Raw genomic sequence first — 24,647 nt, 5'->3', positions numbered from 1 at the left:
AGTGTCTTTCAAACACATGGCTGGGATTCAAGCATCATATATTCTCAACTTACTATTAAAAGCAAATATTGTTTTTCCTTCACAAACAGTTTGGCAAATACAGCTACTGTATAACTAGAACTAATTCACCAAACTGAGTTTGTGAAGAAAAGGTGTAACGGTGCGTTCACACAGCAAGAAACTTGTCAACTGAGTTGCCAAAAGTCCATTCATTCTCTATGTAGCAGAGCGACGCCCAGAAACACGAGCAACTGGGCAACTGAGCAACCAAAGTTCACCGAAAAATGTTTCCCACAGTTCAACTTCTCGCAGTCCTCGCCCGTCAACAGCCAATCAACATTTTGGGCTTAATATTTCCCCAACAAATATGATACCATTTCACAAATTATTGTTCTGCTTAGTGAGGAAAAACAGATAAACAATTTATCATTATGGTACAATTGCACCCGGTGTTATACAGCGTTTTTTTAAAAAAGAGTACAGGGAAAAGCGCCTGAAAATTACGCCTGGACAGCAAATTCAACTTGCTTGCTAGCCAGATAGTGAGAGAGATAGAGAGATCGCTAGCTAGGCAGCTAACTAGTGAGAGACATAGGGAGAGATCGTTAGCCGGCTAGTGAGGGAGAAAAAGAGTTAATTAGCTAGGTGGCTAACTAGTTAGAGAGATATAGAGAGATATATGGCTAATGAGATAGCAATAACAAATTAACAATAACAAATATTTATCAGTGTCCTGACATAACTATAGAAACAAAAGAAGATAATATGTGGCAAATATGTCTTTGATCACCCCGTTATTTCTCAATCATATGTAGTTGCAGGAGACCACTAAGAGGATACAACGGGAAGCTCCTGCCCCTCCCTCAGCCTAGTAAACTTGAGTAACCCATCAACTGAGTTGCTCACTGCGTGAACACAGGGTAACGTGCATTTACTTGTCCAAGTTAAGGACAAATGTTGAGAAATACAGGCTATAAAGTGTTGGCATGTTAAGCAAACATGAGCCTTTAGTCTTATGTCATTAGTCTTGCTTCTCAGCTGTGCTTTGGTCTGTTTTGAGCACAGTCTTGGAAAGGTTCTTTTATCCATGGGAGAGACAAGCTGTGGCTTTGTATTGTCTTTCATTCATTTCTTTCATGTCTTCTTTAATTTCCATGTCTGTCTAATTTTGTGTTTGTTAATGTGGTTGAGCCTGCTTCATTAAATTAGTCTTAATACTAATACTTGTCTTAATATCGTAATTTAATATAGCCTCTCTTTATTTTAATCTGTTCAAGTTGTACCCTTTGGCCATGGTTGAACCATCAGATTAATCTGCTTATCAATGAATTCATTTATATGACAATTGGTATCTTTGGAAAGACTTAGTTAATTTATGAAATAAAAAAAAAATTAAAAAAACATGATAAGATAGGAGTTTTTGCATTTGATGCTGCGTACAGTATGTTCTGGATTGAGAACATTAAATGAGGGCACTAGCTAGATCCAGCAATAATAATTTTTTTAAACCATATTTTCACTTGCTGAACAATTTTATAGCACTTTATTCAGACTAGACATAGAAAATGGGAAAATATGCTTCTCTACCATCCTCCAGGTCCACTCGGCTGCTTCCTGGATAAGCTGGACACTCTCCTGAGCTCCCTCCCTGAGGATGGTACTCCTGCTATTCTTCTTGGAGACTACAACCTCCCACCAGAGTTCCCAGCTATCCAGGGTTGACACACTCCTCCAGTCCTTTGCCCTCTCCCAGTCCTCATCTTCCCCCACACACAAGGCTCATAACCAACTAGACCTTGTATTCACCAGAAGCTGCTCCACATCCCAACTCATGGTGATGCCCCTCCATGTCTCAGACCACTTCTGTTTTCTTCTCACTCTCCTACTTACTCTCCCACTTACTCCTTTAACAGCTCATACACTAATACATTCAGGAGTAACCTTCCCATTCTGTCATGCACCTTCCTCATCTCCACTGCTCTCTCTACACTTCCTCCTCCTACTGCTTTCTCTGACCTGCCTGTTGACCTTGCTACCCCCACCCTCAACTCATGCCTCTCCCAGTCCCTTGACTCACTTTGTCCTCATGTCTCCAAACCAGCACGATCATCACCCCTTTTCCTCCTGGGCTGACTACCTCACAACGCTCCATCAGAATAAACTGCGGGCTGCATAGAGGAAGTGGAGGAAATCCAGACGCTCTGATGATCTGACTGCATATCACACTTTGCTGTCAACTTTCACATCTGCCATCACATCGACCAAGACCTAATTTTTTCCAGTCTAAGATCAGTGCATGTGTCTCTAACCCACACAAACTGTTCTCCAACTTCTCTTCCCTCCTCATTCCCCCTCCACTTCATCTCCCTCTTCCCTCTCCGCAGATGACATTCTGGCCGCCTTCGAAGGAAAGGTGGCAAATATCCGGGACTCCTTTGCTCACCCAGTGAGGCCCCCTACTCCCCACGACAAACCCATGGCTACACTGACCTCCTTCAAGAGGCTGGAGGACTCTGATGTACTCCAACTTATGACTACTCATCGCGCAAACCACCTGTCCACTAGACCCCTTTCCATCTACAGTCCTCCATTCCATATCTGGCGAGATCCTCCCCTATGTGTCCTCTATTGTTAACACCTCCCTTGCCTCTGGGCATGTTCCCCCAATTTTAAGATTGTGCACGTTACCCCACTCTTTAAGAAACCTACCTTAGACCCCTCTGATGTAATAAACTATCAACCTGTATCACTTCTGCCTTTTTTGTCCAAAACCCTTGAGCGAGCAGAACAACTAACCTCTTTTCTCCACCAGAACAACCTGCTTGACCCTCATCAGTCTGGCTTCCAATCTGGGCACTCAACAGAGACTGCCCTCCTGGCTGTGATGGAGGTACTTGCCACTGCAAGAGACTCATGCCTCTCCTCTGTCCTGATCCTCCTAGACCTGTCTGCAGCATTTGACATGGTCAACCACAAACTACTTCTCTCCACCTTGGCTGAGATGGGCATTTCTGAAACTGCCTTGTCTTGGTTTGCTTCCTATCTTACAGATAGGTCCTACCAGGTCACCTGAATGGGGTCTGCATCTGCTCCTCATCCCCTTGTTACAGGAGTCCCACAGGGATCTGTACTGGGACCTCTGCTGTTCTCCATATACACCAAATCTCTTGGTTCAGTTATTAATTCACACAGCAACCTGGATGGCCAGCCATTATCTGAAGCTCAACCTCAACAAGACCTCCCTACTACGCAAGCTCTCAATCACGGTTGATGGCACCACAGTGACTGCCTCTCACTCTGCAAGGAGCACATTAAGGCAACATCCTGGTCCTACAGATTCCTCCCGTACAACATCAGGAAAATTCGGCAACACCTGACTATGCACTTCACTCAGCTACTTGTCCAAGCTATGGTGAACTCCCGTCTTGATTACTGCAACTCCCTCCTTGCAAGCGTCCAGCCTGTGCCATATAGCCACTGCAGATGATTCAACATTCTGCTGCCCAACTCGTCTTCAACCTTCCCAAGTTCGCCCATTTCACTCCTCTGCTGAGGTCACTTCACTGGCTACTGGTCGCTGCCAGGATCAGGTTCAAAGTCCTGACCCTTGCCTACACTGCAGCCAACAGGACAGCCCCTGTCTACTTACAGGACATGATTCGATTCTATACACCTGCTTGACCACCCCGCTCTGCGGCAGCAGGGCACCTTGCATCCCCTGCCATCCAGGTAAAGGGTTCTTGCTTGTCTCTACCACAAAGCTTCTCCACCGTAGCTCCCCAGTAGTGGAATGAACTCCCTGTACCTCTATGAACCACTCCCATTGCCCACCTCCTGTTGTGCTGTGCAGACACATCTCTTCAGACTATACTTAGATTAACTATCACCACTCTGCGGATAATTTCTATCACTGTTCCCCATTTTCATGCTACATGTACCTCCATCAGGCACTTATTTTACCTTGTATCATTGTCTTTATGTTGTAGTTTGATTTGGCATAGGTTAGGTCAGAGTAATGTTCACTGTGTGAACAGGATTTTAATGTGTTCATAGCTATGAATAACTGTACAAAATGCGTATTGTACCTTATTGGACCTGTGTTTTGTAGTTGTTCCAATGTCCTTTGGTATACACTTATTGTATGTCGCTGCCAAATAAATGTAATGTAACCATCAACATTATTCATTACAAAATACTCACATGGCCTTCCTGCAGTTCTTGACTACTGGTACCAGTCTCTGATGACCTGCTGCTGATGTGTTGTAGGTCCTCAAGTCAAACTCATCCAGGACCTCCTCTGACATCAGTAACACGAAGGCCAGAGCTGAACATTGGTGTGGTTCCAGCTCTTGATTGGAAAGCTTTCCTGATCTGAGGTAATTCTGGATTTCCTGCACTAGAGAGTTGTCATTCAATTCATTCAAACAGTGGAACAGATTGGTGGTCCTCTCCACAGAGTATTCCTCTTCAATCTTCATCTTAATGTACTGGATTGTTTTCTTATTGCTCTCTGATCTATGTCCTGTCTGTGTCAGTAGTCCTCCTAAGAGAGTCTGCGTGGAGTCCAGAGAGAGGCCAAGAAGGAATCGGAGGAAAAGGTCCAGGTGTCCAGTCTTACTGTCTAAGGTCTGATCCACCGCACTCTTGTGTAACTCAGACAGCTGCACTCTGTAAATGTGAAATTTTAATTCTTCTGCTCTAAAAACATTTCTGTTCTCATTTACACATGAATGAAACACAAACAAGGCAGCCAGATACTCCTGAATGCTCAGATGCACAAAGCAGTAGATCTTCTCCTGATGCAATCCACATTCCTCTTTAAAGATCTCTGTGCACACCCCAGAGTACACTGAAGCTTCACTGACATCAATGCCACTCTCTCTCAGGTCCTCTTCATAGAATATCAGATTGCCCATTTCCAACTGTAGAAAAGCCAGCTTCCCCAGTTTCAGAATGATTTCTGTGTCTGATTTTGACATTTTCTTTGGGTTTGTCTCATTGGTGCCATGATATTTCTGATTCTTTACATTAGTCTGAATGAGCAGGAAGTGTGTGTACATTTCAGTCAGAGATTTGGGCAGATGTCCACTCTCTGCTTTACCCGACATTGTCTCCAGAACAGTAGCAGAAATCCAGCAGAAGACTGGTATGTGACACATGATGTGGAGACTCCTGGATGACTTTATGTGTGAGATAATTCTGCTGGCCTGGTTCTCATCTCTGATTCTCTTCCTGAAGTACTCCTCCTTCTGTGGGTCATTGAACCCTCGTACCTCTGTTACTCGGTGGACACACTCAGGAGGGATCTGACTGGCTGCTGCGGGTCGGGAGGTGATCCAGAGGAGAGCAGAGGGAAGCAGATTTCCCTTAATGAGGTTGGTCAGCAGCACATCCACTGATGATGACTCTGTTATATCACAGCAGGTCTCATTGCTTTGGAAATTTAGAGAAAGTCGGCACTCATCCAGACCATCAAAGATAAACACAACTTTGACTTCATCACTTTCAATACTTTTGATCTCTTTCAATTGTGGAAAGTAATGCTGCAGAAGTTGCATCAGACTGAATTCTCTTTCGTTCTTCAAGTTCAAATCTCTGAATGGAAGAGTGAAGATGAAATCAACATCCTGATTGGCTTTTCCTTCTGCCCAGTCCAGAATGAACTTCTGCACAGAGATGGTTTTCCCAATGCCAGCGATGCCCTTTGTAAGCACTGTTCTGATGGGTTTCTCTTGTCCAGGTGAAGGCTTAAAGATGTCATTGCAGAGGATTGCAGTCTCCTGTGTGGTTTGTCTCTTGGATTCTGTCTCAATCTGTCTGACCTCGTGTTCATTATTGACACCCCCACTTCCCCCCTCTGTGATGTAGAGTCCTGTATAGATCTCACTGAGGAGGGTTGGGTGGTCCTGCTTTGCTAAACCTTCAAATATGCATTCAAACTTTCCCTTCAGATGAGTTTTCAGTGCCTGCTGGGCTCTTTTTATAGATTCATCTGAAGAGAGGAAATATGATAAATTATTATATTTAACATAAGATAAACATTTCTATGAAGAGAGATTAGTCTCAATATTATTTACAAATGTGTGTACCATGATCCATAAATAAAATAACATAAAATAACATAACATAAGACGAGAACAGGCCATTCAGCCCAACACTGCTCGTCTGTTCCTACCACTAAACTGTACTTAATGCTTAGTTTTAGATACACAAAAGTGTTTTACTGTCTACATACAAATATCTTTCAACTTGTGTCCTGTAAATTGTCATTTAAATTAATGTGCACTGATTTGTACAAATGCACACACATTTGTAAATATAGATTTTCCCTTTCGCACAAATACATCTCTTGATCCGCAAATGCAGATTCAACACGTCACGAGCCAAATTTATATTTGAGAATAAATTTTTGGTTTTCAGATTCAAAGTCGGCACCTCACAGCACGAAGGCTGTGGGTTCGAATCTTGGCTTGGGGTCTTTATGTGTGGAGTTTGCATGTTCTCCCCGTGTCCATGTGGGTTTCCTCCGGGTACTCCGGTTTCCTCCCACAGTCCAAAGACATGCCGCTAGGCTAATTGGAGACTCTCAATTGCCCATAGGTATGAGTGTGTGAGTGAGTGGTGTGTGTGTGTCCTGCGATAGATTGGCGGCCTGTCCAGGGTGTATTCCTGCCTCTCGCCCAATGCACGCTGGATAGGCTCCCGCACCCCCCGTGACCCTGCTCAGGATAAGCAGGTATAGATAATGGATGGATGGGTATGCAAAGTATGACGTATCTGTGCAAAAGGAAAAATACGTATTGACAAATATGTATGGTATTGTACAAATCAGTACAGATACATATAAATGACAATTTATGAGACACAAGTTGAGAGATATTTGTTTGTGGATAGTGAAACACATTTGTGTCTTATTTATGGATCATGATACACACATTTGTTAATAATTTTGACAATAATCTCACTCAATACATCTTCCAGTCAGTAGAACTTTTTTTAAGAAGTTAACGGTTTTTACACACATCAGCGTTACATCTATCAGTATGCTACACACCTAAATCACATATACACACCTCTCACACAGCATTACCTATCTCTCAGTTATAATCCATCATAAACGCAACAAATCAGCAAATAGTCCACACTGTTATATTTGTACAATAAGGATAAAGAAAAAAACATTAAAACACTGAAAATGGGTTCAATGGTCCTTTAACATTTAATCTCTCACATTTATGTTGTAGACATGTCCATGAGGCAAATACAGTCTTTAAAGGTCACATGGTCATTTTAAAATCTAATATTTTTATGCTGAGTGCTCATAGCCCAGGATACAAACTCAGGGTAGTCTGTCTGATGGAACAGTGGTTTAGGTCCTGGCTTTGGAGTGCAAGGTTCCACTGCTGAACTTCCCTGAGAGACATTTGATCTCATTTGCGTTTGTTAATCACTGCTTGACACTACATTTCAGTTTAAATGCCTTTGTGTGATGTTGATTGTGACGTTTTCTACCGTACGTGTAATATTGTCAATGTAAAACACTATTAGGAAAGTGTGACTACTGCGCATCGGAACATTGATCACGGTTAGATTTGTTTGCTAAAATCATTTCAATATTCCAATGGCACATAGTAGCAATGAGAGAAAGCTCTTACTGTGCTGCTCATCCCTCTCCAGTGAGTCGGCGAGATCCTTCTCCTTCATGTCCCTCAGGATGTGGAGTGTTATCTTCAGAGACTTCTCACTGCCACAGGTCTCCAGCATCTTCTCAACTATGTACAGCGCCTCAGGGTCCTCCTGCTCTCCCTCAATGCATTCTGGGTAGTCATGAATTTGATGACTCTTGAACAATTTCTTCATCTTCATACACTTATCTAGTACAGAAGTATCTTCATACAGAATCTTGAAGCATTCTGGGAAATCCTGACTCAGATGGGTCTGAAACACTTTCAACTTTTCGTCCTTTTTACGCTTCATCAGAGTTCGCAGGAGAGACTGAAATAACACAACACACACAACACAACATAACATTGAGTGCTCTGATTACATACAGACTAGGCAGCATCTAAAACCGCATCAAGCCTGGTCTTGAAAATCCACAGTTTTAGCCTCTACTAAGTGACCTTGTAGTCTAATCCACACGTTGACTACTCTCTACATGAAAAAAATCTTCATATATGGGATTTACTTCTTGCTAATTTCCAGATATGTCCCCTCGTTCTACTAACAGAACTCAACCTGGCAAATCTTTTGTTGTTCACTTTGATAATACCCTCAGACACATGAAGAGGTGTGTTGCATCAGTGTGAAATAATCACATGAAGAGGTGCGCTGTATCAGTGTGAAACAAACACATGAAGAGGTGTGCTGTACTAGTGTGTGAAATAAACACATGAAGAGGTGTGCTGTACTAGTGTGTGAAATAAACACATGAAGAGGTGCTTTGATGGTGTTAATGACATGACTGGTCGCTTCTCTGGGGTACAGGCATGACTGAAAGAGATTTGGCTTGTTGTTTGTATATTGATGCAGCCGTTCTCTTGATCTGGCCCTGCAAGAGGTAGCACAGGACGTGCACCTGGTAACCAACACCCTGCACTTCAGAGCATCTCTACACATCAGGGAATCGGCAAAACACAAAAACACACACAGCTCTTTCTGTGGTGATGAGGATGTGCAGTATACTCGGGTTGTGTCCAGCGAGGTGCTGTGTGAGGACAAAAGTAAAACTGTGAATATGCCCAATCCATGGCCCATTTTGGAGACCCTAGTTACACTCCAGCAGGACCTGAGTGTTTATAGTGTTTTTCTGTTTCTGTAGTTTTTAGATTATCACCTTTGAGAAACAGACAACATAATTTGTGTGACCACAGGAATGTATCTGTTTATTCTCTATCCCCCTCCTCACTCCACAAGCATCAAAGTAAACATCCTTGTGCACGTAGGGTCACTCCAGAGGTATTCCGACTGGGTTTCCTGGAGTGTTTTCTCTCCATTGAAACTATGGCTTTATTGTCTTCTGGAGGAAACTCCGGAGAAAGTCTGCGATATTGAAATCACTGAATGAAAATCTTAATGTCTAATATGTGTCTATAGATAATGGTTGTTGAGGCATGACAGTTGAAATCTACATTTTTATGGAAGCAGTTCCAGTTTTAAGAGGAAACCAACGTGGTACAATTTGCTTTTGTGACATGGAAAAGGTAGAGACACACCTATTAATTAAATCAAGCCACTAAGTTCAGCCATTTAAACCTTGTGGTGTACTCTGCTCTCAGGCTATCTACCGTTAAACTAGCAAAAGTGGATCTGGCCCTACCCAAAATGCACTTGTGCATTGCGCTTTAGACCATGTGCCAAGATCATTAAAAAAGAGCCCTTGCTCCCCAACACACCAGAAATAAAATCTGAAATCTTGCTTAAATAAAAAGCTGGTTTATTGTGTTAGTGATGTTCCACTGTGAACGGGACATGAGGAATACTTGGCAATGGTGCAATATGTTATTAATGTTAAGGACAATATTCAGCACTAATGAACATTATCCTTGTATTATATACAGTGGGATCAAAATGTCTGAGACCACTAGTCAAGATATTTCTATTTTGCATTTATTTCAAATGTAATAATAATTTTTTCATAACAAATGATAATATCAGCTTAACAATTTGAGTATAAAGTTGAATCTTTGAAAAATGTACATGAACTTCAGAATATCTTTGGTATGTCCCCCATTTGCTTTAATGACCTCATGCACTTGAGCTGGCATGGACTCCACAAGTTTGTGCATAACCTGATGACCACGTTATCCCAGCATGATTTGACAATGTTCCAAAGAGCATCTTGTTATGTCACAGAATGCTTGGCTTTCTCAGTCTTCAAGTGCCCCCATAAATGTTCAATGGGGTTGCGGTCAGGTGATTGTGGAGGAAAGTCCATGAGTCAGGACTCCTTGGTCTTCTTTGGTCTTCAAGTAGTTCTTGCAAAGCTTTGAGGTGTGTTTGGGGTCATTATCCTGCTGCAGTATGAATCCTTCTCCACAAAGATGCAAACCAGAGGGTATAGCATGTCTCTGAAGAATGGAGTGGTACTTCTCCTTGGTCAGGGTGCAGTCAATTCGGTGCAGGTGTCCAACTCCAGAGAAGGCAAAACACCCCCAGACCTGAATATTCCCACCACCATGTTTCACTGTGAGTTTGATACACTGCGGTATCATTCTCTCTCCTGTTCGTCTCCTTACATAGACCCTTCTGTTACTGCCATAAGTCACAAACTTGGATTCATCAGTAAATAGGACTTTTTTCCAGTCATCCACTGTGAAATGCTGGTATTTCTTAGCCCACCCCAAGTGTTTGGCCCTGTTTCCCCTCCTGAGAAGTGATTTAGAAACTGCTACTCGTTCTCTAAGAGCACTACAAGACAGCCTTCTTTTGACAGTACTTTTGCTGATGGAGTCTTGTGTTCTTTATTTAGCAAATTCTGTACCTGTGATGAAGTTTCTTTTCTATCTCTGAGGGAACTAAGCTTGATGTATTGATCTTCTGATGGTGTGGTCACTTTTGGTCTGCCTGATCGTCCTTTGGATACAACTTATCCAGTTTATGCAAAGTGTTTTAGAGTTCCATGCACTGCCCCCTTAGAAACCTTTAGTCTACCCATGATTTGACGCTGAGAAAGCCCTTCTTTGCTTAGAATAACAATTTGACTTTTGACACTTTCACTTAGTTCTGATGCCTTGTTTCCCACTATCACAATGCTACTTAGTAAGCAATGATCTGCTGGAAACTTGAGGCACAGCCATATTTATAACAGGTGAACACTGGCTGCAAGTTGAGTTATTTGAACAAGCCTCTGATGAGTAGAGTGTCATCTGAACGCATGCTTCAATGGAAGGGATACAACTCAAGGAAATCTGACCTTTTGTACAAAGTAGTTAAGTTGGTCAATGCCACAAATTTGATTGCTGACCTAGAAATAGTGCAGAATCTTAAATATTTCATTGTACATGTCATAACTTTTTGTGTTTTTAAATGTTTATGAATCCCCAAACTTTCTGATTATCTCCAGGTTTACATGAAAGTATTAGAGATTTTCAATGTGGTCTCAGACTTTTGGACCCCACTGTATGTGCATTATATATCATAGGGCAGTTCACATAAGTCTGCCTCTTAACAGACCACTAAAGGAAAACAGACTGTTTACTGCACTGACAGGGAGTCACCAGGTGTGATAAAAAGACTAACATCTTACTGGATCAGCATTATGTGAATCCTAGCTTCTACATAATGCAATCTAATCATGTTTTGTATTGTTGGAAAGCCAATGTCATGGGGAACAAGTTGGCGTCTTTAATGCTGGGGTGCTGACTAAAGATCTTCATGCCTATGGGTCAGCACCCAGCCAGAGACAAAGGTTAACCAGGTGTGATATGCTAACAGATAGAGCAAACAGGATCGTTTATGTATTATTTCGTTATGTTTGTGCCTTTATTTGACGACTTGGTGCTTTGCTTTGATTTCTGAATATATAAGGGGGAAGGTGCAATGGTTCGGGAAGACCCGTAAAAACGGTCTCCCACGCATCACATGAGCATAGCCATCTCGCTACGCACACATTTTGCACCATTTTATATTGCCATTTTTAACACAATGTACAATAAACTGCATTCACTTTAACCTTAACCTGCCACTCCTCTCTGGCTCTTACCACTGCACACCTAGCAGTTTAAGGTCCTAACACACACATGGAACTTAGGATATCTGCACCCCGTAGTCACTCAACAATACACTAGAGTCATAGCAGGATACGCAATTGTATTTATGCAGGCAACACAAGCCAGAGGCACGTCCACATCTACCAAGTTAGATAGCGATCTGTATAGAGCCTCACTACTGACAGAAAGGAGTCTCCTGCTTCTATGCATAACTGTTGCCACAGAGGAAAGTTTAAAACATTATTTTTGAGTCAGATAATCAAGATAACATTAAATGAATCCTGTTCCAGTAGCCCTGGGTAAGACTAAACCTTCACCACTCAGATATTTCCGAAGATTGGTGTGTCGGAGGGGTTTCTTACAGTTGGGTGACCTCAATGTGGTAAGTTCTGATTTCTTGGAGTTGGTGACCCTGACACTGTTTGATGTATCTGAGGGGTTTCTCACAATATACTCCAATGGAATTTACAGTACAAAGAAAAATAAGGTCTCGCACCTGTTTTGGGGAGGATAATATCTTTGAACTCGTCACTTCTAAAGAGCTGGACTGAAGTGAATGCCGTATCCTGTGAACAAAACATGGAGACAGGTTCCAGTTAAACTCATCTGGTAACTGCAGGTCTAACTCACAGCATATCTGAATGTGTCTTAATAGAACCACCTACACCATGTCAAAATGAACCTGTTTAATTACCTTTGATCTCCTGTTATGTCTCCTTTGAAGCAGATTTTACGAACCACTGAACGATCACTCTTCATAGACAGACAGCTGGGTACAGGTGACTCTGCTCTTTCTACCTGGATCCTGTGAACAAAACATGGAGAAAGAGCTTCCAGTTATACTTCTCCTCTTACTGCAGCTCTAACTCAGAGCACATGGAGACAGAGCTTCCAGTTACACTCATCCTCTTACTGTAGCTCTAACTCACAGCACATGGAGACAGAGCTTCCAGTTAAACTCATCCTCTTAGTGCAGCTCTAACTCACAGCACATGGAGACAGAGCTTCCAGTTAAACTCATCCTCTTACTGCAGCTCTAACTCACAGCACATGGAGACAGAGCTTCCAGTTAAACTCATCCTCTTACTGCAGCTCTAACTCACAGCACATGGAGACAGAGCTTCCAGTTAAACTCATCCTCTTACTGCAGCTCTAACTCGCAGCACATGGAGACAGAGCTTCCAGTTAAACTCATCCTCTTACTGCAGCTCTAACTCACAGCACATGGAGACAGAGCTTCCAGTTAAACCCATTCTCTTACTGGAGCTCTAATTCACATCACATTAAATGATTCATGCTTTTATACCTCTTTCTGTCAGTGCTGAAGGTTCCATCTTTGGTCTCTGGCTCCTTTGAGAGACTCATTTTAGAAACAGTGCCTCCTATCTCAGGAGACTGGAACACATTAGACCAGATTAAACCACAAATGGGTTCTAGCCAACCTGTAAACACACAAAATGAGAACACATTGAATACACAGTCACACTAATACCCAGAGGAACACACACATTATAGTGTCTACACATTATATCTTAGTGTTGGCAGGAAGCAATCTGGATTTTAAATAGACCCAGAATATGTACTGTACAGTCACCTCCAAAATTCTTGGTAACCTTATTAATGATGAATGCCTGTATTACATAAACAATGCCAATGCTAAGCTACATTTTGATTGTCGTACATGCAGAATACATTTTTATTAATGCTTCAATGGAACTGACTAAAATGACGCATGACTCAAGATGATATATTTAAAGAAATAAAGTATCACAGTTATTGGCACCCCTGTAGTCAGTACTTTGTGCACCCTCCACTTGCACTGAACCTTTTTGTATAATGTCTTCAGACTAGAGAAAACATTGGGAGGGAAACTAGGTGCCCTTTAATCTGTGCTCGTGGACTGTCCTGTTCAATTCAAACTGAAGGGTTTCAATGGAGCTGTAGTCTGGAAACTGTAGCCATTGCAAAATATTGTTTTTGTGGTCAATTAAGCATTTATTTGTGAATTGTAATGTGTGCTTGTGGTCATTGTCTTGTTGGAAAATGCACTCGCAGCTTACAGTCTGCTGACAGAGGCAGCCAGGTTTTGCACTAAAATGTAAGTGTTCTTGGATCCATGATGCTGTTGTCCTTAAAATAATAATCTCGAAGATTTTCATTAAAATAAATGTCTGTTAAGTCACTATCTATCGCCGAATTAGGTAACACAATGGTGATTGAGCCTATTATTATATTAATTTATATTATTATTATTATTATTATTATTGTTATTATAATTTATGATTAAAGAACTGGGTGACATTCCTGGGAAAAAATCACAAGCGGCGCACAGTTAGTGATGCGTTTTCCATCACCCATCAGTGGTTGGTCCGCCAGAGAGGGTAGGCAGAGCTAACACAACAGGCTCGCTCTTCAACTCACTTGTGTGTGAGCGGCGTACTGTTTTTTCCGGTGTCTGCTAGCGTTACAATAACAAAAGAAAAAATAAAGAGAAAGTTATGGAAGCCTAAAAATTTTTTGTGTAACATAAGAGTTCATATTATTTGTTGATGTAGATTTCGTATTACATTTGATGACAATGTAACGTTACTAAATTACATAGCTATTTGCACAGCTAACGGTAGCTACCGGACCGTGTCAAAAAAGGCAGCATTAGTTTAGACAACGTTATGCACAGTAGCCATCTCTCATATCAGGTAACGTCAGCTAGCTAGCTAATGTAATTAACATAATCTAATGCCAGCTAACAATTAGAAAAAACGCTACCGACCGCTACCGACCGCTACCGACCTCGCAAACTGTCTCGAATGCAACGCTACGTTGTTGCAACGTTGCAATGTAGCTAACTAAAGGCCAGTTCTGATCAATGATTCGCAACGAGACTGAATGCAAATTGCAAAATTCCAAGACGTATGATTGTAAACGTTCTAAAACTGCACTTGGCGATTTGACAAGGTGGGTCTTTTGAGACCCCAGGCAACGGCTTCAGACCATAGACCGTATAAAAGCTCCAGACGCTCTGCAACTAACCAGTTCACACTGCTGTAATTTTCTCTGCAACATTTTAAAAACCTTTCGTCTCGTTGCGAATCATTGATCAGAACTGGCCTTAACGTTACCGTTATTTACATTGCCATCAATATATTTATATAATTTATAATGATCGGAATAAAGCGGTCTTTACACAGAGCATTAACCCCGGGGTATAGGGTTGGGTAAAGTTGATAATATATTCACAGATTCGAACTTCCCGGGTCAATAACTCATAAGCGAAACGTTGTTAAAACACAAATGACGCCTCTTTAGTACCGTAGTAAGGTAGACAACGAGCTACAACCTAAATTCAGACAAAACGAGCCATCCTCCGAGCTGGGAAAATAACATTGGGCCTCATTCACCAACCGTTCTTAAGAAGAATTTTCTTCTTAAAACCCACTTACGCAGCTTTCACGAAGATTCTGACATTCACCAAAGTTCTCTTATTTGGGATTTGTTCTTAGGTAAGAACAGAATCTACGCACACTCAAGAGCACACTTACGCACATTTGAGTGCTGACGTATTTGTGCACAAAAATTGGTTATTGCGTTTTCTTCAATTCTACAGTTGTATAATATTATATGATTTAAATTACAATAGTATTTTTATCATTTCTAATATTTTTTAATAATTATTTTCATTATTTTAAAAAGCATTATGTGCCAGGTTCTGCCTCAGGGGGTGGTTGGTCTATACTGCAAAAGCAAATGTTTAAATTTTGAATACAAACTAAGCACTTAAGTAACACTTTTTAAACACATGGACATGTTGAAGAAAAGAACGTCACTAGGGGGGTGACACCAAAATGACTGGCAATACATTTTTTGTGCAGTGTTTTGTGCAGCAACGGGTTTACTCTGATGCACTGCCGGTTGATTTAATTCGCGGTATTAATGTGACGAGAAGCGCTTTGCCGTTTGAATGCATAACACGCAATTCTTTGCGCCCACTCCCTCCAGTATTTTTTTTATTTATTTATTTATTTTTTGCCTCAGATTTGACATCAAACCATTTTTTTACTTCATCAGTTGTGCGCCCTTCTCTGGATACAGCGTTCACTGAACGAGTAATATCATCCCATGCATCTTTTTGTGTTATTTTATATCCACTACTGACGCTACTAAATATGACAGGTCGTTTGCTGTTCATTTCCCGCAGCAAAACCTCCACTTCAGAACTACTTAAGTTTTTCTTACGTTTGGAGTCCGGTGCTCCACCGTCTTTAGATTTTCGTTTGGGCATTGACTTCGTTCGCTCTCAACTTTTCTTTTCGATTTCTGTGTGCACGCGGCCCTGCAGCCTCATGCCCTTTTATGGGGATTGGCGGGGCGTTTACCTATGCTAATTAGGAACAACTGGCACGCGCTTTACACTTAAGAGGACAATGGGATTCATCATTTTAAGAACACATGTGCGAACAATTCTGCGGTTTAAGAACACGTCGTGAATCTGACGTAGACTTTTCTTAGGAATTTTCTCAAGAACAAATTTAAGAAAAAACGTAGGAAGATATTGGTGAATGAGGCCCATTGGTCTCTGTGTACAGCCGGCTGTGAAACGAGTGCGCAAGGACCGTCTAAAAAGTGCAACACCGAAAAGAGATACTACAAAAATATTCAATAACTCCACTCACTGTATACACTATACAGTGTAGTGTCACCAAAATCACTTCACACATCAATGGTCTCCTGTTGGTTATACTACAACACTTAGTTTGAGAAAATGTGCATTTGCATAATTCTGGGGAATCTTTATTGGGAAAAATATTCAATAACTTCACTCTTATACAGTGTAGTACTATCAAATTCAGTTCAACCACCAGGGGTCTCCTGTTGGTTATACTACAACACTTAGTTTGGGAAAAGAGGCTTTTGCATACTTTTTGTTGGGAAAAAATATTCAATAACTTTACGCTTATACAGTGTAGTGTCACCAAAATCACTTCACACATCAATGGTCTCCTGCTGGTTATACAACAACACTTAGTTTGGGAAAATGTCTTCCTGTGTTTTGTAATCTTACCATTTTACAATGTCATGCAAACTTTGTGTCAGATCAAAGTGTCAAATATTTCGAATTGCCTCATGGAACACATTGAAATTCATGTAGAAAACTGCTGGTCAGTAACTACAGGAAGCATATTTCTCCAGAAAACATATGTTTATACTTGCTTCTGAACTGAATTTGAGTAAATGTACAAGTGATTGTATATTTGCTACGTACAATAAATAATGCATGTAAAATACATATTGTACATACATACATCATTCACGCAACAGAAAGGCTGGGCAGCGAAATACATACATACCAATACAAATTGGACATATAGACGCCTATTCAATCAATCTTGACTGTGAGAAAGCCATCCACAGATATGTTTGGCCTGTCCATGTGCTGCATGCTTATACACACAGGGCCAAGTGACTTGAAAGAATTGAGGAAATATTGGGTAGCATTGCTTTGGAATACATCTTATTTAATTTTGGTGAGGCAAGATAGCCTATATTGTTTGTAGTACCGTAACTTGGCGTCATTTTGATATCAATACTTTTAATGGCAGGCCTGGATTTTGGCAGTCTGAATGAATGAGTTATAGACGGTGTGTCTTGTATGTGTGAGTAACTTGGCATTTTTGTACGTTGAAAACGTGTTTTTTATGAGATATATATAACAGTTCTAGTAGTTACTTCATTTAGGAATGGTAAGCCTTTACTGCGCGTGTTGAGGGCAAAACATTGGAGCTCCCATTAAAGTGAATGGGCAATATCAGAGTTTTGAAGGCTAAATAAAACGTCCTCGATCGTATTCTTAAACTCGATTGACCACCGTTACGTTTCATATGAAAAGCAGATAGAAAAATATTCATATTTAATCAAATATACATTTTAATAAATATCTTCCCAAGACTTCTCGACCAAAACAACAATTGTTTCAGAAACTGCTGCACATAATGAGATCTATGTTCACAAAAAATGGACCGATGAGGTTTTCCTTGGTTGTTAAATCGCCTTGGATTTCCACATAAACTGCGCAATTATGCGCAGTAGAGGCCGTTTCCCCGTTACTTCCTAGGCTTCACTGCTTGGCCCCTCCTACCCTCTCCAGTTCTGCGTACGCTCTAACGAACAGTTAAAGTTTCTTTTACTTCTTACTTTCACCTAAAATGGGGAACAAAAGCAGTAACAATAACATGCCACGTTCTGTATATTTTGTCCATATTCCATATTTGAGCACAATTCAAGACAGGTCTATAGAGTTCTAAAAGGCCGATTATTTCCGTGTGGGAAAATGTATTGTTCCAAATGTGTCTGAATTATTATATTAAGAATACGTTTATTAATGGCACTGACTGGATGTAATGTGGACGTTGTTTAATAAACATAGACACATTAATATAAGAAATACAGTAGAAATGCATTCACTGAAATTAAATTAGCGGATGTTAGTAGTGAACCGTCCAAAAACATGGATAAGTCTACATTGCTTGATGTTATTCTCACAAATTCTCCACATAAATACTCTGCAGTTGGAATATTCAGTAATGATGTCAGTGATCACTGTACAATAGCCTGTGTTAGAAACTGCAAACTACCCAAGACTAAGCCCCGTTTTATTTTTAAAAGAAATTATAAACATCTCAATGAACAAGCCTTTGCGCATGATTTGTATAATAGCGACTTGGACCTTGTTTGTGTAATGGCGGACGTTGACTTGGCGTGGAATTATTTTAAAACAACCTTTTTGGCCCTAATTAATAAGCATGCACCTCTGAGAAGATTTAGAGTTAGTGGTAAAGACAACCCATGGTTTAATGAAATCATCTCATCTTCTATTAGAGAGAGAGATAAGGCATGGGCCAAGGCTAAAAAAAGTAATGATGCCAGTGACTGGGTTCAGTATAGGGCATTAAGAAACAAATGCACAAAATTGATTAAAAAAAATACAAAAAGTGATTACTACCTTCATTTAATAAATGAAAACCTTAATGATCCAAGTAAATTTTGGAAGTTGATTAAATCTTCATCAGGGTCTATGACACCCTCTACTCTTCCTGATCTTTTAAAGGTAAATCAAAATGAAATAAAAGGTAAGCATAACATAGCAGATGCATTTAATAAGCATTTTATCAATGCAGGCTTAGCCACTCTCTCAAATCTCCCTGTAGATGGTAAAGACAGTGTAGCCACCACCCTAAGTTGCCCGGGAAATTGTTTTAATTTCTCCCCTATTTCTCCCACTCAAGTTTATAAAGCTCTATCGAGTCTTGATTGTAAAACGTCTGCTGGTCCTGACCAAATTGAGCCTTATTTTTAAAAAATAGCAGCAGATCTGATTGCGGGACCCATTGCCTCAATTTTTAATCTTAGTCTAACCAGCGGTTTGATCCCCAGCTCCTGGAAGTCAGCATTTGTCCTTCCTTTATTAAAAGGAGGAGATCCCTCTGTTCTGGATAATTATCGCCCTATTTCCAGACTATCCGTTATAGCTAAAGTATTTGAATCCCTAGTAAACGAACAGCTAAAACATTTTTTGTCTGATAATAAAATTTTAAGTCAAACTCAGTCAGGTTTTAGACAAGGGCATAGCACTATAACTGCAGCCATATCAGTTACAAATGATATTATTACTGCTCTGGATGATAAAAAATCATGTGCTGCACTTTTTATTGATCTATCCAAAGCGTTTGACTCAGTGGATCATGGTCTTCTCCTGCAAAGACTCAATTGTATAGGATTTAGTAACCCTGTGCTAAGTTGGTTCTCAAATTATCTGACAGGGAGAACTCAGTGTGTGTCTATTGACAATTATAATTCTGTACCTCTAACTGTAAAGGCAGGTGTTCCGCAAGGATCTATTTTGGGACCGATTTTATTTTCTATTTATATAAATGATCTTGGGGTAGGGTTAAATCCAGCAAAGGTACATCTTTATGCAGATGACACAATTATTTATACTATAGCGCCATCTTTAAAAGTGGCAATGGATTTATTGCAGATGTCACTTGTTAATTTAAAATTGGTTTTAAATTCTAAAAAGACTAAATTTATGATTTTTTCACGTTCCCGTTCATCACCCACTGACTGTACAGTTCTAACACTAGATGGTACTCAGCTAGAGAGGGTTAGCTCTTACAAATATCTCGGCATCTGGATTGATGACAAGATGACCTTTAGCGTCCATATTGATAGCCTTCTAAAAAAACTTCGACCAAAGTTAGGTTTTTATTTTCGTTTAAAAAAATGTTTTCCTTTTACTGCTAGAAAAAGATTGGTTCAAAGTACTTTTTTGTCAGTATTAGACTATGGTGATGAAATTTATATGCATGCATCTTCATCTCTGTTGAAAAAACTGGATGTAGTCTATCATGCTGCCCTGCGGTTTGTAACTTGTGCAAGTGTACATACGCACCATTGTAACTTATATGAAATGGTTCAATGGACTTCATTGTATTCAAGGAGAAAAACCCATATGTTAATTTTTATTTTTAAAGCTTTACTGGGTAAACTACCGCAGTACATATCCGGCTTACTGAAATATTACTCCAGTAGCCATAACACTAGATCCTCAGAGAAAATTCTCCTCATGGTCCCAAGTATTCGAACAGAACTGGGTAAATCAGTCTTTTCCTTTCATGCCCCGCATGTCTGGAATGAGTTACAAGGCATTCTTAATCTAAAATCCTTACCCTCTCTTGACATGTATAAAAATATGTTAAAATCTGTTTTTACTGAACAATGTTATTGCTTTTAGCAACAAGTGCCTTTTAGCTCCTGATCCTTGTATGTCTGTTTTTTATTATATATTTTTATTTTTTATTTTTTTTTATTTTCTTTGGTATGTTTTTAATATGAAACTTTTATTTTCCTGCTGCCATCTTGACCAGGACTCCCTGGCAGAAGAGATATTGTATCTCAATGGGACCTTCCTGGATAAATAAAGGATAAATAAAAATAAATAAAAAAAAAACCGTCACTTTTATGTGGTCACACACGTTCATTTTGATCATTTATTTTTTGGCTATTTATATCAAGTCAGAACTCATTTATCATTTCCCTAATACTAAGTCATCAGACTAGCCTGATATCAGACAGAACTGTCAACTCGTTACACTCCATTTCCGTATCCGGATTCGGATTAGAGGTCTGGACCAGAGACCGGATTCAAAGGTCTGGACCCAGGCAATCATCAGACCATAGACTGTATAAAAGTGACACACCAGTAATTAGCCTACTGAATTTACCCTGGATTCACTTCAACATCACTGTAAAAACCAATGCTGTTCGGTAGCCTACTGTTTTACAAAATGTCCGCTGTTTTTTCTTAGACATAGTAGCTGTCAAAATGTTACGTATGTTGTTTTTCAACCAAACATGGTCTGTGATTTCCGTCATATCCAACGAGATAAGTAAAGTACTGAAGTCATAAAATATCACGAATAAATACTGAAATAAACGTAAAACTTTATAAAAAGTAAAATTACTTTTTGTTTTTGGTCCCAAATGGGTAATTTGAAAACAGCCTGCACGTAAATCGTAGCATTTTATTGTCAGTTCTCTGTTTTACAGAATTAAGCTTTTACAGCGATACTTCAGATTCCCATTCCTCCCTACACCCATTCACATTTAGCTGTTATTCTTTCCATCCCAATCCAAATTATGCTACTTACTCCGTTCTTTTATTCAAGTTAATGATTTCACTCCATCTTCTTTTTGCTCCGTCTTTAAAATGACGTTTATGTTAGCGTTTCAGTTACTTTCTGTTTCACTGATATCACTCATATGATAAACACCGTCCTAGAGCCCTACAGCCATGCTGCTTTTCCCTTTCTCACGCTGCTACCTTGTACCAATCACTATTGAGGATATAATCACACAATTGGATTACGGCGTTCAGCTACAATTTGAAGCCCTAAATGGTTTGGCCGGAATGTCACTGTTAGGCTAAACTATGAGATCCTGCAGACAAATTTGTTTATTAAATATATCCAAGGCTATCTTGAAATCTCATTGCAGCCTACTTCAAATGCACTTTTGACCGCCACGCACGTTATTCTGGTAGTCTAACCTACAAACGGCTACCTGTTAAAATAATGGCAACAATCTGAATAATGAGTAAAAAATTCCAAAGCTTTCTTAGAAATCTCACGTTATAGATTTTTCTTCTCATGTTACAGAATTAAATTAATTTTAGGACTAAACTTATACATTAATTTAAAGATTTAAAGAGGAAAACCACTAAGTGTATCAAACCATCCAGGCTAAAAAACCGATTTAAGAAAACCTGTGCTGGTTTCTGAACATCAAAACTCCAGAATCTTTGTATGATATATTGACATTTTATGTAATTTTATGTCATAATAAATGTGGATTGCGGATTACAAAAAACAATAATACTATTTCAAAATAAATAGGTAATCATCGGTTATTGAGTGAATCAATTGTTCGTTAATCATAAGTAAACAGAAACAGGTTGAGAGTAATCATCCGTTAAAAGCTAAGGCTACCGAAGGCCTGTTTTAGATCCCAGCTGGAAACATTTTACAAAATCCCAAATCTTTTCTTTTTTGGAAAATTCAACCCCAAACTCAACATTTCTTTTTTTTTTTTAACCATGTTTTTGTGACTATGTAACATAAACAGCAGGTTACTGAGAAATCAGGGTCTACAGTCTAGGCAATCATCAGAGCATAGACTGTAGCCTATAAAAGTGACACACCAATAATTAGCCTACTGAATTTACCCTGGATTCACTCCAACATCACTGTAAAAACCAATGTTGTTCGGTAGCCTACTGTTTGACAAAATGTCCGCTGTTTTTTCTTAAGCGTAGCTGTCAAAATGTTACGTATGTTGTTTTTTTTTTAACCAAGCATGGTCTGTGACTTCCGTCATATCCAACGAGATATATAAAGTAATAAAGTCATAAAATATCACGAATAAATACTGAAATAAACGTAAAACTTGTTTTTGGTCCCAAATGGGTAATCTGAAAATAGCCTACACGTAAATCGTGGCATTTTATTTTCAGTTCTTTGTTTTACAGAATTAAGCGTGTTACAGCGATTATACTTCAGATTCCCAACCCTACACCCATTCACATTTTGCTGCTATTCTTTCCACCCCAATCCAAATGATGCTACTTACTCCGTTCTTTTATTAAAGTTAATGATTTCACTTTTCACTCCCTCTTCTTTTTGCTCCGTCTTTAAACTGACGTTTATGTTCCCGTTTCATTTACTTTCTGTTTCACTCATATGATAAACACCATCCTAGAGCCCTACAACCATACTGCTTTTCTCTTATGAGTGATGATTCTTATCAGCATGTGAGGACGCGCAAATTAGTGTCCCTGCTCTGAACATCGGCTCGTGTTGTTTGAGCTGAATGCACACTCTTAAAACAGATGCGTTAAAGTGACATAACGTGTTATTTTTAACACGCCACCATGTCTAGTTAAGTACAGTACATGTGTGTTAAACTTCCAACACGGTGGTTAAAACTATCCCCTTCTGACACAACATCTCTTTTGTAACACATCAGTTACAACTTTGACAAAGAAACAAAGAGGTGCATTTGAACACGGACTTTTTGAGAGTGTGGAGGGTCACAGCCGCCCAGGGCGCACGAGATACGTTAGAGGGGCAAACAAATGTTGGTTTGCAATATTCCCATAAAGAGTGCCATTTCAAAGTTGCTTTTTTCTTTCATCTTATGGTAGGCCCTAGTCTATTGTGCAACCCGTCTGCCAGAATAAGCAGTGGCTATATTACCTACCTGAAATCAAGTTTTTAAAAAAAATTATATCATAGTCGCAATAACACCTGCAAACACAACGCGGGACGCTGCACTGCTTTTCTTACTGCATGGATGCATCATATTTCTCAACCAAAAATATGTAATTGAAATGTACATTTGTGAACAATATTGCTGATTAACAAAAACGGCTGCATTATAATCTGTTTGCAAACAACAGCCACGTTGCTTCAAAAAACTGCGTCTGTCTGCGTGATCCTCTTGCACTGTTGAGGATTGCACACACGTTGATTGGATCAGGCGCTGCTACCTTGTGCCAATCACTATTGAGGATATTTGTATATAATCACACGATTGGATTACGGCTCTCGTGTAATGAGGCACGCATGAGAGCAGCCGCGTTCAGGAAAGAGCGTTCCATTTTATGTGAATAAGTGAGTTTCGTTTTACAGAATCTTAACATTCTTTTTCAATTTCGGTTAATGGGAACGACGCTCCCATGCGTTCAGCTACAAATTGAAGCCCTAAATGACTTGGCCGGAATGTCACTGTTAGGCTAAACTATGAGATCCTGCAGACAAATGTATTTATTAAATATATCCAAGGCTATCTTGAAATCGCATTGCAGCCTACTTCAAATGTACTTTTGACCGCCACGCACGTTATTCTGGTAGTCTAACCTACAAACGGCTACCTTTTAAAACAATCTGAATAATGAGTAAAAAATTCCAAAGCTTTCTTAGAAATCTCACGTTAGATTTTTCTTATGTTACAGAATTAAATTAATTTTAGGACTAAACTTATACATTAATTTAAAGATTTAAAGAGGAAAACCACTAAGTGTATCAAACCATTCAGGCTAGAAAACCAATTTAAGAAATACAAATTGGACATATAGACGCCTATTCAATCAATCTTGACTGTGAGAAAGCCATCCACAGATATGTTTGGCCTGTCCATGTGCTGCATGCTTATACACACAGGGCCAAGTGACTTGAAAGAATTGAGGAAATATTGGGTAGCATTGCTTTGGAATACATCTTATTTAATTTTGGTGAGGCAAGATAGCCTATATTGTTTGTAGTACCGTAACTTGGCGTCATTTTGATATCAATACTTTTAATGGCAGGCCTGGATTTTGGCTGT

At 39.8% G+C, this 24,647-nt stretch overlaps 2 protein-coding genes across 2 annotated transcripts in view; both read right to left on the bottom strand.

Moving 5' to 3' along the window:
- LOC118216580 (NACHT, LRR and PYD domains-containing protein 3-like) overlaps nucleotides 1-23,254 on the bottom strand; it is a 53,779-nt gene extending 30,525 nt beyond the window's left edge. Inside the window, exons 1-6 of the mRNA XM_035397891.1 lie at nucleotides 22,893-23,254; nucleotides 13,018-13,153; nucleotides 12,406-12,516; nucleotides 12,208-12,277; nucleotides 7,608-7,995; nucleotides 4,201-5,992 (exon numbers count right to left, since the gene is read on the bottom strand). Of these exons, the coding sequence (XP_035253782.1) occupies nucleotides 4,201-5,992; nucleotides 7,608-7,995; nucleotides 12,208-12,277; nucleotides 12,406-12,516; nucleotides 13,018-13,076 (2,420 nt within the window). The 5' untranslated portion in view covers nucleotides 13,077-13,153; nucleotides 22,893-23,254. The remainder of the gene's footprint in view (nucleotides 1-4,200; nucleotides 5,993-7,607; nucleotides 7,996-12,207; nucleotides 12,278-12,405; nucleotides 12,517-13,017; nucleotides 13,154-22,892) is intronic.
- LOC118216575 (NACHT, LRR and PYD domains-containing protein 12-like) overlaps nucleotides 1-24,647 on the bottom strand; it is a 167,725-nt gene that overhangs the window by 104,128 nt on the left and 38,950 nt on the right. The gene's annotated exons all lie outside the window — the stretch shown is intronic.

This window comes from Anguilla anguilla, chromosome 17, assembly GCF_013347855.1.
Source record: "Anguilla anguilla isolate fAngAng1 chromosome 17, fAngAng1.pri, whole genome shotgun sequence".
NCBI classification, from domain to species: domain Eukaryota; kingdom Metazoa; phylum Chordata; class Actinopteri; order Anguilliformes; family Anguillidae; genus Anguilla; species Anguilla anguilla.
The sequence above is the reverse complement of the archived record's forward strand: the minus strand, read 5'-3'. Positions and strand labels throughout refer to the sequence as shown.